The sequence below is a fragment of the Cariama cristata genome, unplaced genomic scaffold (assembly GCF_000690535.1).
Source record: "Cariama cristata isolate BGI_N322 unplaced genomic scaffold, ASM69053v1 scaffold6880, whole genome shotgun sequence".
Classification (NCBI taxonomy): Eukaryota; Metazoa; Chordata; class Aves; order Cariamiformes; family Cariamidae; genus Cariama; species Cariama cristata.
The window spans coordinates 71,757-92,274 of record NW_009592876.1 but is presented as its reverse complement, the minus strand read 5'-3'; the positions used below and the strand labels follow the sequence as shown (position 1 = coordinate 92,274).

Here is a 20,518-nt window from a genome sequence, read left to right as displayed (position 1 = left end):
CACACATCTTGCTGCTTTAGGATATTGGCAGCGTAGTTGGGTTGTCCCAGTCCCTGGATGAATTATTCAGGCTCTTGACATCAGAGGTTTCCGCTAGCGGATTGGCTGGTGCTCGGATAATAAAATCGTTCCACGGCAAAACAGTGGAGAAGGATGATGGCAGTGAGACCAGCAGAACTGCTACTTCCAATACAGCTGGCTTTGTCTGGCTGTTGCATCTCTGCAAGAATATATAAAGATGTTTTTAAGGTTTGGCTTCATGTGGATTCTCCAATAAGAGCAGGTGGAGGGATTTGTGTAAGAGGCCTGCATTTCCAGTGAAGGAAAAAAATCACATTGTTCTTGAAAAATTACTTCTGGCTGTATTCTAAAGAAACGCTGCACACTACGTGAGACAGGAGTAGGAGCCGCAGCCGCAGCCTGCTTATGGCTCACTACAGCGGTGCTGGTGGCAGAAGCGTGGCGTCGTTAACTCTGCTTCCTGCGCGCTTTCCGTACCCGCCGGGTAAGTGGTGCGAATCCGGAGCCGATGGTCCCTGCGACTGGGGAGAGTGTAAGGAACTGAATGACACATGCGTCCTGTGGGTGTAGATGGACAGTACCTCTGCGGAGAATTTACATCAGTTCAATGGAAATAACACATTTGCTTCCAGGGAAGTTTGTAAAACGCATATTTATAATGGAATTTTTAAAATCAATGCGCTGCTTGTGTTATGTTCAGACATAGATTTTACAGTGATAAAATCTATTCTTTTTAAGCCTATACAAAATAAGTGCTAAAAAAAAAGAGACTTTACTATTAGTAGTTGCTGTTGGGCTTATAAAGAATATATTGCTCACATATATTCCCTTGAAAAAGATTATTTTGAAAGGCTATTTCTCCTGTTTATTGGTATGACTGAAACTGAGTATGTCTTCTGCTGGTAAATGTTTAGAAGCTGGGAGCTCATTCTCTGATTTCCAGTTGTTGTCAGAAGGCTGTTTCTTAAATCACCAAGATGCACTGGAACTACAAATTAGAGAATCATTTTCACTCATTTCTTTGATCAGAAGTCTGACTTCTGAAGGCCCAGTTCTCTGTTGGCAGGCTGTTGTTGTATCGGGGCTGCTGGGGGAATGTTAAGTTACAGAGGTGTGAATGAAGGCAGAGCTGGACCGATTCTGTGTGCGCTCAATCTCCATCCCCACACCTGCTCACACACAGCCCAGTTCAAGTGTGCAAGTACTTCCATGGAAATTAATTGGGCTACCTGTATATGTAATTGCATGTCAGAGCACAGCTGACATTTGCTGTATGTCACAAGGGAAACATCTCATTCGTGGTTAGAAACCATACAGCGAGAAGTCTGTTTTCCAGAATGTAGAAACAGTCGTCACATATGCTGTCAAGACACCCTCTGCCAAAAATAGTCAGTGTTGAATGAAGCACGATGCAGAGTTTTGAGTGATATTGTTCATAACTTGCCTGTCAGCGCAACAAGTAGATTCTGAGAATGTAATGAATGCTTTAAAAATGATGTAAGACAGCCTACCCAATGAAATCAAAGAGAAGGAAAATAAAGAATGCAGAATTATTTTCTTAGACATGAAGTATGCTAATGTACCAATAGATGCTGGAGAGTATCTGCATCTTTTCTTCCTCTGGCATTTCTTATATGTGAGATATTGTTTATGTGTAAAGAAAATATCCCTGAGTCATAATGCACAGGCACTTTTGGGGAGCTTGTATGTGGTCAGGGAGCCATCGTTGTCCTGCTTAAGATAACATTTTGACTGATGACTTTTGTGTGGCAATTTGTATCTCAGGTACCCTCATCGTGTAGCAGTGTAGCATGAGTTTAAATCAGGGAGTTTATTATTAGTAGTGCTTCAGACGTAGTAGTTATCTGTTCCAGAACTTTAAAGGGGATTAAAGAATATTCTCTTTTAATTTTACAGATGTGAAAGAGGTCAAATCACTATACAGTGCTGCACAAGTCAGTAGCAAAGGGAGTAACAAAAATTAGATTTTTCTATCTGTAGGTTGTTGGACTTGTATGTGTTCTTATAAGAAGTAAATATTTAACAACAATTTTATTTATTTGGATTTTCTTTTTTGAAGGTTCTCATTCAGAACTGATGGTAGTAATACCTATTTCACTGAAAACCAAAACATGTTATTTCCTTTTATTTTTGAAAGACAAATCTCCAACACAAATGCTTGGATGCCGCTGTTGTGAAATTATACCATGTGTCAAAACTAATTCCGCACAAGGAAGGGGCAGGACTTTGTGGATTGGTTATGGCGCTGTGAGTCTCTTCCCTCCGCAGCCATGACCCTGGCTGCTGAAGCTGGAGGAGCTCATTCAGGAGCTATTTTTGTCTATGCAGTGGGCAACAGTCCCTGAGGGACTCTCTGAGAATCCGTGAAATCCACTATAAATCAGACAAGTGCTTCAAGACAGGACCAAGGGAGGTAGTAAGTAGCAGTATAGAAACTGCCTGAACTAGCTAATGGCTCCTCCCTGGCAGGATCTCCCAGAGGACAAATAAGCTTGATAATGCAATTTCAAATCTTTAATTCAACTTTCTAAACATTTTCAAATATACATGCTAAGAGTATTTTTTCTAAGTCCCTAGCTGACCTTCTACATAAAAGCAACTTGACTGTCAGAGAGACATGGTTTCTAGTTAAAAAGTACGGAGAAGTTCTAAGTGCTCAGAAATATAGTATGGACTTAGAAGTCAAATTTATCTTGGAATTCAGGTTTGAAATGGTGTCTTACTGATCATTGGCTCGTTAAGACTTGAACTTTGCTGTGAAACTCTTCAAATAGTCAAGTGTCAGAGCGTTATTGTAAGAATAGGAAGTATTTATTATGGGTAGTTAGAGGCAAAATTAAGTGTCTCATGAAAATATAGTGGCATTTCTGGCAAATGCAGAATGCATTTGTTGTCAATAGGGAATCTTACTCTTCCATCATGTAAATTCAAAAGTATCCAGCAGTGTCTAATGAAACTCATTTCCTTTTTTTCTCAGATGAGCAAGAGTCCGTGCAGAAAAGGACTTTCACAAAATGGATCAATACTCATCTGGCTAAGGTAATACATGGCTTTGAAATTTGTGGGTTTTTTTTTTTTTTTTTTTTACATCAGACCTTTTAATCTATGCCTATACAGGCCCTGGAGTATAGAATATGTCAGATTTGTCTGAGCAGAATGGCATAAACTTAAAAAGGGATCCCCATGATCTGCACACCACGGAGGATGACCCCAGCTCCTTTGGCCAAAACTGAGAAGAGGTAGCACAGCAGCTGCTATTTCGACCAAAGGAAACATTTGAAACAGCTTTCTATGAAAGAGAAATATTAGCCTTATTATATACAGTGTATTTGAATGAAACTTGAGTCAGGTGGGTTTACTGATGGCAAAGGAAAGAAAACTCTGCTAGGGTAAGAGTTTTCATCCTTACACTGTGTTGGCTGAGTAGAGCAAAGGAGGATTAAAACAAGAGCAGTTTCTGACATTGTGAAAGGTAGTGATTTGAAACAAATGGAAATGCAGAACTGATTGGATTGTGCTAGGTAGAACCGAGAACAATTAATAGTTTGGGAATGTAAAGCAGGATGTGATAGTTTGTCAGGGTTTGCTGTGAGTGAAAGATTCTTCACTCCTAATCTTTAAAATCTTAGCGTATGCTTTTCTTCTAGAAAGCCATGCTCTAGTTGAAACAGAAACTAATTCAATAACCAAGTTAAGTCCATCAAGTAGATTAAAAAAGCCATTTTTGGCTTTTTAACTCTAAAGTTAAGAATGGGTTTGAGAATATGGATACAAAGAAATAATAATGAACAAAACAGGTAAACGGTGACTACCGGTGAAATTTCTTCACCGAAAGGGTTGTCAAGCACTGGAACAGGCTGCCTAGGGAAGTGGTGGAGTCACCATCCCTGGAGGTATTTAAAAGATGTGTAGATGTGGTGCTTAGGGACATGGTTTAGTGGTGGACTTGGCCGTGTTAGGTTTATGATTGGACTTGATGATCTTAAGGGTCTTTTTCAACCTAAACGATTCCATGAGTCTATGAATTGAACTTGGTGAAAGGGAGTAGGAGAGAGGTACAATTTTTTTATCCTCTCTTGCTATTATAATAGAATGCTACCTTTTTAAATTTATGTTTCGTAATTCAAAGATATGTTCTTTCACAAGCAGAAGACAGGTAAAGGACTTGTCATCAGCTAATTATGGGACACGGCAAAGAAAGATTGAGGTAAACCAGCACAAGCTGGACCCTCACCCACAGGGCAATGTCCCAGAGGGGGTGAACACAGAGGAAGGAGCTGCAAGTGTGATAACTAGCAGGTAGTATGACGCAGCTTCATTTTGGGTCAGCTATTAGCACTAGGCTGCATCTGTCCCTCTGCTGTCTGTCTGCCTAACACCAGCTGAATCCGTTCTGTGATTCTGACTCAGGAGTCTGGTGAGAGTCAGCAACTGGAAATAGTCTCTTTTCACTTGCAGAAATTAGGTCACAATCTATCAAATGAGTGTGATCTATTTTCTGGCCATCCAGGTTAATTTTTGTGCATCTGTGCAGTTCTACTAATGATGAATGAGATAGGCATGTGTAACAGGACAAGAAGTTGTCCAATTGCATGTTATTTATTCGTATTTCTCTAAGGTTGTAGAACTGGACCTCCCTCCTCAGTCTCAGCCTTCAAAGACAGAAATAATTTGGGTATGTTTCTGAGTATCTATTGAGGCATCTTTTCAAAGTCTGAGTTTAAAATACAGAACAATGTTACACCAGATATGTCAAAAAGTAGACATTACATCCATTCAGAACAGCAATTACTTAAATGTTTTTCTTTTCATTGCCTATGCTGATTTTTTAGATAGTGGATTAGATGAGTAAAGAAGATGAAAAACATGCCTCTTTGTAAAACAGTAGGGGCATACGCCTTTTATTGCCATTGTCATCTCTAGTGAAATTGTTGGGAAACAGTAGTTTCAAAGCTTTGGAACACAGGCTGTGAATTGGTTTAACGCAATCAAATAACATCTTTCTTCGTAAGTGTAGGAACAACTTCAGTATTTGTACTCACCAAAGCATTGTTGTAAACTCACCAAATAGAGTGAACAGCAAATACATACTGAAAGACATTATTATTCATTTTGTATTTCCATTAAAAGGATGCACATATCAACCAACAAAAGCAGAGGATGGTTATCAATTAAAAATAAAACTAAGAATGGGTGAACATTTTTAAATTATACTTACACAATGTTATCATAATGCTGAATTAAACCTGGGCATTCAACCATACACTAAGACTTTTGAAATTGCAAAGTTATATGTTTTATAGCAAAGAAAGGAAGAAAAAGTAATGGATGTATCGAGATTTACAACTGTCACACACAATGCTGTCAGCGATGGTAGTTTGTTCTTAGAATGTAACTAGGTCTTCATAGAAGAACCTCATCAATTTTCATCAACAAACTAAGTAATTGTGTGTCTTTTTGTCTTTTTCAAATGGGAAAATAAAGGCTCCCAGTATCTTAGTCACTGACACAGAAAAAATTTAAGCTGATGTCCATCTTGACTGCATGATGAGGAAAATCTGACTGGCAGTTTTTTCCTCCAAGTCACTGTATGTTTTCACTAGTATTTCATACAACCTCTAATGTTGAACAGTGAACGCTAAATTAATCTGTGTGACAAAAATAATCATGCAAAACTTAGGGCTCAGTCCCTCAGACTTTAGTATAAAAATAGTCATTAACAGCAAGGAACATGAAAACCTATGCGCTTAAAGATTTAGGAATTAAACTGGGGTGGAGGAGTGGGCCAGCTATTACAGAGTAACTCTGAAATTTCATGTTCTCCTTCCTATTCCCACATGTATTTCCCTGCAGAGACAAATTCAGTAGTTTGTTCCTGTTTGTGCGGGTGGATAGATTTTTACACATTTTTTCAGCGGTTTTTGAAACATTATTTGAAAATCAGTGTAGCAAAGGTAGTTTCCAATGTTTGCATTGGCATTCATTATGATGCAGATACTGTTGTTTGTATAGTACGACTTATTCATTAGAGAAGTTAAAAGTACAGGGTGTGAAAAAAAGATTCCTGTAGCAAAGATGCAAATGAGAAATGAAATGCAAGAAAAAGTGTTGGAATAGAAGAGTGAAGCTTAGCAAATATACATTGGTTCCATATGTGAGGTTTGAATTTTACAAAACTTTTTTGTGTGTGTCAGAGGAGGAATGTCTAGAGATTGCAGGTCTATTATAAATCTCTTTTTTTTGAGGTTTGTCAGTCAAATGCTTTTCATATGTGCCGATGTTCAGTTCTTTAAATCATTCAGCATATTTCCCAAACACTACAGCAAATTAGGTAAGTTTGGAAGAGCAACAAGTTTAAGCAAAGCATTTCTTCATCAGTTCCCATTTGTGACCAATTCTAGATACAGTTATTTAAATAAGTATTTCATATGGGAAAAATCTGGTTCATTAACCTTTAAGATTCATTCCCAATTAATTCATATTCCTCCTACAGAGAACATGAATTTACTTGTACTGAGTGTGCCTCCCTCTTTGTGACATGACTGTTCCTAAATGTCATTGTCACTATAACTTACACTACTGTGATTGCATATACCGCAATAAATGAGTATTTAATACAATACATGCAATGCAGTATGTAGCATATCATTAGTATTATTTTGCTTTCTTGAAGAAGCTTCTGAAAAAAAATAATCAAATACTAAGGCATCTGACATCTTAGTGTAGACCTGACAAGTTGTAGATTCAATGTCCAATTGTTCATCGAAGTATATTCTGAGTTCCCACAAATAATTTTGTTCAAGTAGTTTATAAATAACAGCTTTTCTTTAGTATTATAGGATTATGAGAGGTTACTTCATATACTTTTTCAATGTTCTTTTTTCCTGGTTTAAAAATGACTTCATTAAATTCTTTGCACAGGCTTTCCAACATTCAAAATGCAGTGTAATAGGATCGTTGCAGTTGATTGCATTGCTAGAGCTATGCGTTTACGCGCAAAAAACCCAAATCTGGAGTACGTTCCACATTTTTGAGATTACAAAATTTGAAGTTAGTTTTCTTTCCCTGCTTTTACTAGTTTACAGTTAGTATTTTGGCAGTGCATTAAGGCAACTAAGTGGATAGGTGTTAAGTCCCGTTGAGTCTCTAGGATAAAAAGTATTCAATGGATTTTAACTGAATACAGTTTAAAAAAACCCCTTTCTTCTCTGGAGGCTAATAAGTAAGCAGTGTACAGCTTTACTTTCTCCTTTCATTTCATTTGACATTATATATGCAGCCAAGGAGTACATGTTTATACGTTCCAACAGAAGTTGTTGCGTTAACCTCAGTAGAGGATCCGCCTGGAACAGTCAAGTGTCTTGAGCCATCCTGTGCGATGGTCCATGTACAAGAAATTGGGGTTATGAACTTCTCAGTATCAACCAGTGCATCTATGTCTTCCTGAAGTGTATCAGCATGGGGAATAAGATTGGTATCTATGGAATCCTTATGTAAAAGAGGAATATATTCTTTTATATGTGACACTAAAACTATAACTTATTCTCTACTTCTGAAAGAGACTGGAGTCATAATACTAGCGTAAATTCTATGCTATGTGTCCAGACTAGTTAAAAAAAAAAGTGATTTATGAAACACAATGAGGGTCTTACCTCCTTGTAATTAGGTGTTAACATCTTCAGAGTAGTGAAAAACATTATAATATAAAGTATATTGTGGAGAACATTTTTGGCAGTCTGTATAATTAACTAATTTTCCATATTAGAGGAGTCTCATGCAAGAGATCTTGTGACACAGCTGTTGTACCTGCCTTCTGTTCCTGTTTTATTAGTGTTAAGGTATGGGGTGTGTGCTACTAAACACCGGCAGTGTTTGTAATTATGCAGTCTTCCAGCAACAAAAAGTACATTGCAGCCTGCTGATTTGTGGACAATTGTGATTCTCACACTTCAGAGCAGCAGGACTTACTAACTTTGGTGTAAGTCATTTGATGGTTTCTTTGCTGCTTCTCATCTTGTTCAATGCTTTCTCATACTTCCCCTAGTTTTCCCCAAACCAGTAGCCAATTCATGTCGAAAGGAAAGTACTGTAAGTGTTAATTTACTTGGATGATGTCTTCAGGGGTACATTCCCTGCCTTACCATAGCACCATGCCTCAGTTAGGGTACAAATCTAGTTTTTGTAACTTCTGTCGGTGAGGAGTGACCAGTGAAGGGTGGTTCAGAGCAAGACCTTGACATGGGCAATCAGAAGTTTTATCTATAGTGTGAAGCTATACACTGTGCAAACCAGAGGCACTTCCCAGACTTGTTTTGCATATGAATTCCAGATGTCTTTTGACTTCATGTTGGGATGAGGCAAATTCTGGCCCATACCCTGATTTGAGAGTAAGGATGCCAAACTGCTCAAGCTGGAAGGGAGCTGTGTTGTGCTTAGACAGGTCATCTGACAGGCATGTTATGGGCACCAGGGTTACGGGGCACTGTAGATCTCAGTTACCCTTCAATCTAAATGTATCCTAAATTGCCCTCTGTAGGAGCCCGTCTCCTTTACTGTAATTTCAAGAGACAAACCTCACTACTGGGGCATTTAGATGGATGGTGAGATTTTTTAGTCCTTCACCTCCTGTTGGATTAGGATGGCAGCTGCTATAATCCTCTTGTCTTTATTGCTGCATTATTTTAGTGCATAATTCTTCAGTATTATATCATGTGGTAATACTGATAAAACCAGAGCTGCTCTGAACTTCAAACAGGAAATGATAACATAGAAGGTGAGGAAAATTAATTGCGTTTATGTCAAACGCCTGTGGTGCAAGACTGGGACAAATTAATCTCCAGTGACCTGTTTGCTTCATTGATTTCTTTGGCGTTATATTAAGGAAGAACATGATCCATTATCTATTGCATTGCTAGGAAATAAAAACCAACTGTGATTAAATATACCCTCATAATCAGTTGTAATGCTGCTTTATTTTATATACCAGAGAAAATAGACTGTTTTATTATTGTGTCTATTAGAGCACGTCAAATCTCAGATGAAGTCTACTTTCAGCAGAGTAGTTCTTTTTCTGCTTTATGCCAAAATTATGTCTCATTGAAATGTTAGTTCATCCAAGCTGAACAATGAAGGCAGGATGTTTTAATTTTGGGAGCTAGAAACCTTTGTTTTCTCCTGATTTGTTATAGCATTTTTATCTTTTCAAGAGCAGTGTTTCATTTGTTAGGTTCATCTTTTCAAATCTATGTTTCTATAGAACAGAAATAATAGATCAATTTGTTGTACAAGCATTTTTTTTTCAGAAGTACCCCGAAAGTAAATGATTAAACTGAAAGTAATATCAAGAATTTTGTAGTCTGATTGTAATTTTAGTGAATTAGCAGGTATGAATATCAGTATTATATTAATTAGCAGATATGTGAATGCTGACAAGCTCATGGAAGCTAGAGGGTGTTTCTTTCATTTATTTCAGCTGGACCAAGTTTAAACTTTTCATTTCTAAGAGATGTTTTGTGATCATTAAAGTACTGACCAGCTGAGAGCCATAGTTCCACCAACTGGGTTGTATTTAAGGAGACAGAATTTAATGATATGACCTTGTTATTCAAAATTCCTAAAACATCATCTGTTTTTACATATTTTTCAGTATTATCATTGCTGTGTTTGTGAACGTAAAGACGTATGCTGATCAGTTTTTATTAAGCAGAAGCTGACACAGTGCTAACAGCACCGGAAGCCTGCAAGCCTGGAGGAGAGGAGAGAAGACGCAGCAACGTAGCGTGGCTGCTGTCCGCTGTGGGAAGGCAGCGGCCTTGCTCAGCCGCCTGCTCCGCTTTAGGGGGCTTTTCTTCATGCAGCTCTTCTTATTGCTCAGACTGAGAGAGTGGCATTTCTGTGACATAACAGTAGGCAAAATATACTGATAGACTGAAATGTGGCTGTAATACATCTGTAAGTTGTGCGTATTTTACAGACTCCTGGGCAGTTGTTGGTGCGTTTCTTTGCTTGTTTTAGGGAGCAGGAGGTTTTTCTGTTGTATCATTACGGCAGAAGGCATCTAGCGTTACAGCCCTGCACCAGAAATGTCAGAGTTGAACAATACAGTGGCAAAGCAATGGTTAAATGATACATTGATATTAAACATTATAAAACATAAGGAAGGGGACCAGCCACTCTTTGTGCTTCTGTTTGAAAGGAAGGGAGGTAGGATATAATGCTGGTGAGCCTTTATAATACCTGAAGTCGTCTCCCTTTTCAGCGCAGTCCTCCCATGCTGGTGAATGACCTGTTTGAAGATATCAAAGATGGCGTAATGCTCATTGCCCTTTTGGAGGTTCTTTCGGGGCAGAAGCTGGTAAGAGCTTTCTTCCTTCTGCATGTACAAGATAGTTGCATAACTTCTCTAGGATATAATTTTGTAATGTGTTTCTATATTTGAATACCATAAAAAACCTGACTGCTACATAGCAAAATAAGTTTATTCACAGAGTGGGCTATCTGGTTACAAAACAAAACAAAACAAGATTATTACAGACTGACATTCTTGCTTTTATGCATTGCCTATTAATTTTGTCTTAGTAGTTCATAAAAATTGCTTATTTGTATTAGTCTTCGCAGTTCATCTGAGCGTTACTTCTATGACACAAACAAGGTCTCAACTGCAAGCTATTTCTGTACATCTTGAAGAAATGACAGTCTTTTCTTGTTAAATTTACGGCTTTCTCTCTGAAAAAAGAAGTGTGACCCCCTCAAATTTCATGGGGTCTTATGTCCATTTGCCTTGACAGCTGCCCTGCTAGTGTAAAGAACCCTAAATGGTGCCAAAGGGCTCTTTCACAGCCAAGTTGTGTACAGAGGCCACGGTGTGTACGTGGCAAATAGGCTGTCTCTTGGGAGCCAGGCTAGTTTTGTGCATGTGATGTGGGAGGAAAACAAAAGGGTTTTAGGCCAAGGGCTCTCACTTTTTCCAAACGAGCTCGCAGATCAGGTGGCAGCATCTGAAGGAGCAGAGCAACAGTCTGTCATTCGGCTTGCTTTAGGGTTCAGACGTTACCTGTTCCCTCACATGCAGGGAATTTGCAAGTGCCACACTTTTGCCTCTTTTTCGTACCTTACCTCTGTTTTGATTGCAGGTGACACCCAAAATTAAATAGTAATTCAGACTGCAAGAGTGATTTTACTGTAAGATGGGAAAAAATCCGTGCTCTCAAGTGTGTTTCTGCTCTGCTGAAATACACCTCTTTCTGTTTCTGTTCGTCCAAGCCAGCCAGCCATCCTCTTGTGGTATCACAGAAGCAGTAAAACAGGGAAAGAATTCTAATGACAGCACCTGTTGCAATGGAATTCACGTGATTGTATCCTGCCTATATTAGTTAGTGAAAGACAAGAGATATTACAGAACCTGAATAATGTCTGGTTATTTTAAAGGTTATGAATACCAGAACACGATATTCTGTAGTAACTGCAAGACAAATTTCAGAATCTATAGCAGGCCTTTATTAAATCCATTGGTAACTTTATGAACTCAAATGTAAATAATAGTAGTTGTATATTTGCATTACAATATAAGATTCAGTGGGGAATTTAATTCCCCTGTAGAATATTAGAAGCCTAGGACATGTTCTTGATTTAATTCAAAGAATTCTCTCTTTTTTTTAGCCTACATGTCTGAAGTGCCACAAAATTCATTGTTTAGTGAGGGTTTGTGATAGTTGGGGGTTTTAATCACCAATAAGGTGTTAGAGAGAATGGATAAAAATCCTCTAGGTTAATTGCCTTCACTGCAGACTGATTTTTAAAAATAGCAACCACCTTGACTTCTCCTTTGCAGGCAAAAATATTTTACTGAGAGAATGTTGCCTTCTCTCAAATAAGTGTATATATGTATGTGTGTATAAAAATAGTAGTAGTTTACTTTACATGAGAAAAACAGTTCTCTGATTTGATGAATTTTATAGGCTGAAGCCAACAGCTTGCGTCCTGAGGTTATTAAGACATATATAACTTTTTTATAATAGAAGTATCGCATTTACATCCTCTCTATCTGTCAGTCCTCCCTGTTGGTACATGCAAAGGTACAATTTGACTGTTCCAAGGGACATTTTTACGTGTAAATCAGACTACGGTATATACATAGGCATTTATAATAATCTGGAACTGCATTGTTTGCAGCAAATTGGCATAAATCTAATTGGAATTTACACTGTTCTTTCTCTTTAAGCCTTGTGAGCAGGGACGTCAGCTGAAGAGAATTCACTGGATTGCCAACATTGGCACAGCTCTGAAGTTTCTAGAAGGAAGACGGGTAGGTTTGGTAGCACTTGGTCCTGATTTTTCCTTCTTTTTTTCTTTCTTTCCTTAAATGTATGATTTGTATCCACCTGCCTGTTCTTATTCTTCAAAATTTGAGCTATGTATGCAGTCTTTGGTTTCTACACAGGGCCTAAAAGCTGCTGTAAAGTAAAAATAATAAGATCCAACACTAATATGTAGCAATGTATAGGGTAAAACTTCTCTTTTTTTTTCTTTTTTTAGTTAGAATCACCTTGGATGATCTCCTTCCTTTTTTTTTTTTTTAAAAAATGTACTCTTCAGCTCCTCATGTTCCCTACTTTCCTGTTGCTGTTCTTAGCAAAGAACAATGATCTTCAGCTCAATAGAGGCATTCATTTATAATTAAAAGACTAGATTTATGGACTTCACTAGGTTGTACATGCAAAACTGTGCTCCCTGAAAGTATAGACATGAAAATTTAGAACGCTGTGACCCCTTAGTAGCTTGGCAGGACTTCAGACTGATTCCTGCATTGATTCTGGTAAAGTCAGTGCTATGGCCATTTGTTGCAGATGGAGTAATACTCTTCACTCATAAGAGAGAAGTAGCAATATGTTTATTGATATAAAACAGTGATTTAACAACGTTTGATAGTATATGCGACGATGGTTTAACAACATTTGATGGCAAGGTACACTTGATTATTTACTGCATAGAGGACAGGGTCAGACAAAACTGGGTAATAGTTTATTCATACTATAGATTGGGAATGAAGAGTCATGGAATCTGTTCCTGTTTCTGTTGAAAAACTTCAGGTGACCTTGGACAACTCGTCTTTTTTCAACTCTTTTCTTATTTTAAAAGAACTATAGTCAGGTTTGTCTTTCAAGGGAGCCTTAACCAGTGGTGGTAATATCCTTTCCAATGAAAGACTCTGTGCTGGAGAACTGTGACATCCTTTTTCCCCTTCTCTTTCTTTTATGCTTTCTCCCCCCTCCTTTTCCTTTTCTTGTTTATTCTTAAACTCACTTTTCCCTTTCCATTCCAAATCTATAACAAGAAACCCCTGCATAATTTGAAATCTGTTACTGAGTATTTAATTTGATTTCCTTATTAATTGTGTTGTAAGATGTGCCAACAATGTGCCTTCTTTGCATTATAAAATTAAATTAAGGCATTTACCTAATACTTAATAATTTAAAACTTATTTTTGTATAATATTTTTCCCTTTGCTTTTCATGCTAGTCCATATACAGAGGATCTCCGGTTTGTACAACGGTTCTATGTAATTTTTATTGTTCTTTCTGCTTGAAATTAAGTCTTTTTTTTCTACAAATAATAGCATGCAATTGTGTTAGAATCTTTCATTACCTATAGCTATACTTGTCTAAAAAGTGAAATTGCACTTTTTTTTTAAATTAATAAACTTGTTATTTGATTGCAGAACTGCATTAAAAATATAAAAGCTATCTGAAATGCATTTTATAATTGTTATAATTCCTTGTGTGTTGTAATAACACATTTTCTTGCCTATATAGATTAAGCTTGTCAACATAAACTCAACTGATATTGCTGATGGCAGGCCTTCTATTGTGCTTGGCTTGGTGTGGACCATAATTTTGTATTTTCAGGTACTACATTTTTTATACTTCAGTGTAGCTTGCTTGAAGCATGGTTCAGATTGTCATTTCATATGAACTGATGTAGTTCCAGTCTTTCACCATAGCTATGTTACTTTATAATTAGCTGAGGATCTGATCCTGAATAAAACAACTGTTGATGGTAGGGTTGCTTCACATTGGGTAAAATTAGATACTTGTCTTTGGAATAGATTAGTCTGGGCCTAGAATGGAGTTCCTTCATCACTGGAAGATATTCTTCCACTTTCTCTGAAGAATACAACAGAGCCACAAAATAAAAGAATAGAATTGTGGATTCTTGTTACAAGTACCTTTAGCAACCTCAGTGGTGATTGTGCTGTATGTCTAATTCCAGTGCACTTGATGTCAGACAGTAATTATTTTCAAACAATACATGTAAACATGCTGATTTCACTGGGAGGTGCAGATATTTGCAAGGACAAAATTTAGCTGTGAATGGCGTAGATTGAGAGGGGTTTGAATTTGTAGAGGAGAAATTATTTGCATTCTGCTGAAGTTAGGTGGGAGAGAAAAATGGTTTTCTAAATCCTGTCCACATGAGTTGACAAAATAAGTCACTGCTCAACAATTAAAAACCCAACTGATTTTCCTACTCTTCTTTATGGAGTTCTTTGGCTTTGGCTCTCTTGTGATGTAGCTTTCCTGTCTCAGGTGTACTATTCTCCTAAGCGCCAACCAGTGTAATGCCTCAATGGTTCAGATCTCCTTCTCAGAGAAAAGTCAGCCAGAATGATATTAACATTTTTATTTTAATTTATAGCTTATTGAGATGAATGGTGAAAATTATGTTTCTCAGAGTTCTCTGTATCATTTTGGGTGGTTTTTTGAGCTCTTGTTTAGTTGTCATGGGCAGATACAATGTTTTAACATGAATGAAAGCAGAAATGCATGAGAACTGTGGTTCTCATTTTGGTAGTCTCATTCTGCGATGTGACAAAACTTTAAGTAGACAGCATAGACAATCCTGTAACATCCTTTAGATATAACTTTTTCATATTAAAGAACCAAATTGTTAGTCAACTTAATGTTCTTAAAAGAGTCAAGTTACTGATTTTCATTTGATGAAAGCCATGATGCGAGTAACTGTCATACACCCTCAGCAAGCACTACCAATGCACTTTGCCTGCAGCACATCCACTATTCCTTCACAGGGTACCTCTAAGCAAAACCACAATTGAATTTGTGCCACAACAGTACAACAGTAAATAAAGAACTATCCAGATGAGATCATTGAGATCACTTCCATTCTTTAATTGAACGAGCCTCCTCTGAAATTAGTGGGTTGTTTTATAATTTGAATTCAAGCTAAGTGTAAGCCATTGTCTCCTATTTCAATGGTAATTTGTCATAATAGATAACATGACACATTTACGTATTGTTCCAGCTGTAGGATGTCAAGAAAGTCAATGGTTGCTAGATGTCCTGTACTTCTGAAATTAAGACCATCATCTGGGCATGTACATTAGCATTTTTGAAGCTACTTTAATGTACAGTTATGTTAATCATAGCTTCTGCCCAACTTTGTTTTGTCAGTTGTATTAGGAAATTATTTAAGAAACTGGTGAGAATGAAGAAGATTACCTACAAACAGTGCATTAACATTTTTTCCCACAGATTGAAGAGCTTACCAGCAACCTCCCACAGCTGCAGTTGTTGTCTAGCAGCGCTTCTTCTGTGGAGAGTGTTGTCAGTTCAGAAACTGCGAGTCCTCCAAGCAAACGGAAGGTGGTAACCAAGGTCCAAGGAAGTGCCAGGAAGGCTTTGTTAAAATGGATACAGTATACAGCAGCAAAGTAAGTAACCTACAAATAAACTGAATTTATATCGTAAGTGCAAACAACTCCTTCAGATTCTAAACTGTCTCGGTCAGGGATTGTCCTTTTGCTCTGTATCGATATAGCACGTCCCTGTGATCATATTCTTTTCGACAGCTGAGGCTGCTAAGTGTTACCACCATACAACAAGCAAGTAATAAATAATGATTTGCATTAATTGTACAGGCAATCATGTTTTATAGTTTCTGAATAATGAATGGGATTATCTCTGACAGCATGAGGAACTGAAAGGGGAATTAGATGTCTGAATGACAATGTGTTGGTGCTGCTGCCAAAACGCTCCATGTGACAATGCAAGTCCCACACCGACTTAGTATCCCTCAGTGACAGAGCTTGTAGGAGCACTAAATTCTGGCACTTGCTGTTGAAAGGCAGGTGATGAAAAATTATGAATATCCTTCTGCAGTTTTGTGATACAAGGGACATATTGCTACAAAAATTGCCCCAAATTTTCATTCTTTTAATCCAAGTTATTTTGGAGTTATTTTTTGCTCTCTCTCGTTAACTGAAGAATTTTCTCCTTCATTTGGTATAATTATCCCATGTTTGCTCTGCTTCCAAAAAGGCATTAAAAAAAAAGCATAAGTTTGATCAAAGATACAATAGTAGTTTGATGTCTTCCACAGTAGCAAAATAAAAATCAAAGATGTAAAAGAATAAAATGGATTTATTTGTTCAAATTAAGGAATCACTGCTATTTGAAGAGATGAATCATGTGCAAAATGTGGAGGGGGAATGACCAGTTCTGGAATGGTGCCTCAGGGGAAATAAATATAATTGTAAAGTTACAGACTTTCTCCAGTTCTCCAATAAATAGATAGAGTACAGTAATTTTAGTGCAGTACAGTCTAATTTGGCATGCTTCCTATTGCACTGTTCTCAGTAAGAGACAGGCAACTGAAAGTGGTCAGCTGCCATTTCCAGACATATAAACAAACAAAATACAGAGGGGTTCATAAATGAAACTGTCAACATTATTGGGAAGAGTAGGTGAAGTGTGTTGAAAGAAGCCTAGAGGAAGGATGGTATGCTTTGCCTAGGCCTGCTTCACCTTGTTATTTGCAAGTGCTAGTTCATTAAAGTCAGTGAAAGTGTTTCAGTGATCACAGTGAGCTTTGAACAAAGCCTTCATTCAGAGTTAGTGTTGCTGTGAACCTCCCAATGGCAAGACTACCTTAATGTCTAAGTGTAAAGTTTGCATACTCAAAGTAAAAAACAGTCTTGCATTCTGTGGACCACCATACCTTTCAGAATTACTTTTAAAAGAAGCAGCTGGAAGTGTGATTCAGCTCTGATCACTTTCTCATTGTATATTGCTATTTCTTGACCATTCATGTTTATTTTTTAGTGGATGTGTAAATGTTCTGGGTGTATGAAATTATAGTATCACTCGTGCTTTTGATAAGAATATAAGGAAATTTGTACATTAGATTTTCACTTGAACAGTAGTGATGCCACTGTTGATGCTTTCATTTTGAAAGATAACAGATTAATGCAGTCTTTTTTTTTTTTTTTGGTATGATACTGATGTACCTGCTTGAACTGCAGTAGTTCTAATGGAGGGAGATATGAAGTGCTTTATAGTGAGGGAGAGAATAGCGAATGGAGCTGCGTACATCCACAGGCTCTGTGTTGTACAAGAACCTTGAGAGCATTTGTGCACTTCATTTTTTCAAAATACCATTGGCTTATTGCCACTAGCAAGCCCACTGGAGACAAATACATTATGTATATGACAACTCCTGGATCTTCATAGGCAGCAATTAATTTATGCAGTGGGTGGATGGAGCTGTAGTTGACCTGATTAGTCTTGCAGGAGCAAGTGCCTTAGCTTTAATGATGGGTAGCCATTGGGTGGAGCATCCTGTCACCTCCCCTATTTCATCCAGTCCCAATGTTGTTCCAAGTCACTTATTTTTTTCTTTCATATTCTTTAGGCAAGTTGGAATCGAAATCAAAGATTTTGGACAAAGTTGGAGGAGTGGTGTTGCATTTCATTCTGTTATTCGTGCTATCCGCCCAGATTTAGTGGACATGGAGAAAGTGAGGGGAAGGTCAAATAGAGAAAACCTGGAAGAAGCCTTCACACTCGCAGAATCAGAACTAGGAATTCCAAGGCTCCTTGATCCAGAAGGTACCTGATGCATAGTTGAAAAAAGTTTGAACTACTTGCATGGGTTAAATCAGATGTGCTAATTCATAGTGTTTAGACATTTAAGCAGCATTTTGTGCCATTCTGCTAAAAATTAATTTACCATATTCTATACTTGTCTAGATGTGGATGTTGACAAGCCAGATGAAAAGTCTGTCATGACCTATGTAGCCCAGTTTTTGAAGTACTGTCCTGATCCTCATCATACAGTGACTGATGTGCAGGAGAATGATGTAAGTTTCTCTTGCATAAACATATAAATCAGTTTATCATGAGAGGGCTTTATAAATACATTGTATGGCTTTCTTATAGTTTATTATGTTTCCTTTTGATGAGCAGTTCAAGTGAAAAGCAAGCACAGTAAGAAAACTAGGAAAGACTAGCTGAGAATAAAGGAACCGGTGTTGCAGATGTTTACTAGTAGATGGAGGAAACAGAATGGTGATCCTGCAGATATTTTCCTATTTTCAGCAGTAGGAGCCAAAAAGAACACAGTTATTGCAGGTGGTAGCAAACCAATGGATCCTAAAGTTCCCTAAGAGGGTTTCAAGCATAACACCAATGAGATTGGAATAATTTGTTGCCCGAGGCAATGCGTCACTTTTGTTTCTATCACACTGGGTTTCTGGATAAGAGCAAGAATAGCCCAAGAGATTGCTTCGGTGTAGTCTTTGGGCTTTTAGGCTTGGGAGGCAGTTAAAATTTTGACACAGGTTTCTTTCTGTTGCACGGTGATGTTTGACTATTCACTCTAAGGAACTGGTTTTGGTCATGTTTTTTCTTGGTTTTGTTTTGTGTATGCTCTAATGCATTGGCTTTGCACGAGAATGGCTATACAGCGATGCCAAGGGATCACGATTCACTTCCTAATCCTGATCATTTGCTTTCTTCATGGCAAACACAGGAAACACTGCTGAGACAATCTGCTCAGCCCCAGCAAGAGATAAAGAGGAAGCACTTTTTATCTGTGTTTCTTTGCATTCCCTACTGAGTTTTGAAAGGAGTGAATCTCCTTTGTTATGGCTATGTGTGGCTAAGGCAGCTGTAGCTTTGCTGTCCGATTCCAGTGCCTGAGCACTGGAATTTTTCATTTCCTGTGCTGCAGCATTGGTCTGAGGACATACATGTGCCGATGCCACCTGGTCACCTGCATGTCACACTGCAGAAATCAGTACCACCTAGACTTTGAGAAAAAAGCAAGAGTTTGACATTGCACTAAATTTCTAATGTCATCATTCTTTGTTTCCTTGAGGAAGAACTATATTCCTTCTCACCTCCCTGATAGAGTGCCTGCCAGTTTGAGACAAACTCAACTTCTCCAATGGAGTCTCCAGTCAAGAACAGCGATGGGGCCCTCAATTTTTTCTGATGCAAATTCTGCTAATCCATCTCTGGAGAAATTCTCATCCCTATCAGACACCTATGTCCACTCTATACCTCACTTCCTAGTCCTGTCCACCATAGCTTTCAATTTCCTTCCCTCTGGTCATGGTACAAAATGATGACCACCAGACAATGATGACCACCAGACATGTGATGGGTTGATGGGAAAGAGATCTGGATGTATCCAGGCCAGTAAGCAAGGCACAAAAAGTCCAGGACCCCAAGTAGTCACTGGCCCTGAAGCAGTGAAATACATAGAAAAAACAGCACAATGCTGTCATCTATTTGGGACTGGATAGATATAAGCTCTCAAATAGTTAACCTTTTGGCACAATTTTGTCTAATTACTATAAACTTTTGTATTTCTGTCATGTATCACAGAGAGGAGCTTATTTTGCACTAAGCTGCTTTACTTATGACTTTTCAGGGAGAATCTGTCAACAGACAATCAAATTTCTCATACTCAGAACTTGCATTTTAAGATATTTGATCTGTTCTCAAAAAAATCGTAATGATAGGTTTGGCGGGCTATCATATACAAATTCCAACAAATGTTAGGACCTTAGTTCACACAGTTCTGGAGGGAAGGGGGAGTTAATGCAGTTGATCCTGTTGATTGCAGGATACCTAGATGAAAGAAGAAATCCAGATAATCCTTGGCCAAATAAGAGTTTCATTCATATTACATGATACTTATGGGGAGATTCTAGTGCTGAAAATCCAACAATGGAGTTTAAAAATATACAGACATAAGTATTGCATTCCATATTTATACAGTATTTGAAGGGAAAATTAAAAAAAATCTCAATCAAATGTTTCATAAACAAATATCTTGTGGAGGGTTTTTTTTCACCAAGTACTTTTGTATCATTTAGCCCTAATTCTTAATTGTTTGTGGGTTGGTGAAAATGAGGCAAAGGATCATTTAAATCACCAGGTTAAGTAAGGCTGTCGCAACAGCAGATCCAAACTGAGAGTGTTGCCAGGAGCTCAAGGGAGGTTGCCAGCTGGTGAGGCCACCCCTGCAGCACTGTGTCCAGCTCTGGGCTCTTCAGTACAAGAGACCTGGCCATACTGGAGAGAGTCTAATGAAGGACTACAAGGATGAGGAAGGGAGCGGAGCATCTCTGCTGTAAGGAGAGGCTGGGAGAGCTGAGTCTGTTCAACCTGGA

General features: G+C 38.0%; 1 protein-coding gene across 1 annotated transcript in view; it reads left to right on the top strand.

Annotated features, from left to right (window-relative positions):
* Positions 1 to 426: 426 nt before the first annotated feature.
* LOC104161076 (nesprin-1-like) overlaps positions 427 to 20,518 on the top strand; it is a gene marked incomplete at its 3' end in the record, with an annotated part of 90,647 nt that continues 70,555 nt past the window's right edge. The window contains exons 1-8 of the mRNA XM_009699425.1: positions 427 to 505; positions 3,020 to 3,081; positions 10,301 to 10,396; positions 12,263 to 12,346; positions 13,854 to 13,946; positions 15,591 to 15,769; positions 17,749 to 17,945; positions 18,087 to 18,196. Of these exons, the coding sequence (XP_009697727.1) occupies positions 427 to 505; positions 3,020 to 3,081; positions 10,301 to 10,396; positions 12,263 to 12,346; positions 13,854 to 13,946; positions 15,591 to 15,769; positions 17,749 to 17,945; positions 18,087 to 18,196 (900 nt within the window). The remainder of the gene's footprint in view (positions 506 to 3,019; positions 3,082 to 10,300; positions 10,397 to 12,262; positions 12,347 to 13,853; positions 13,947 to 15,590; positions 15,770 to 17,748; positions 17,946 to 18,086; positions 18,197 to 20,518) is intronic.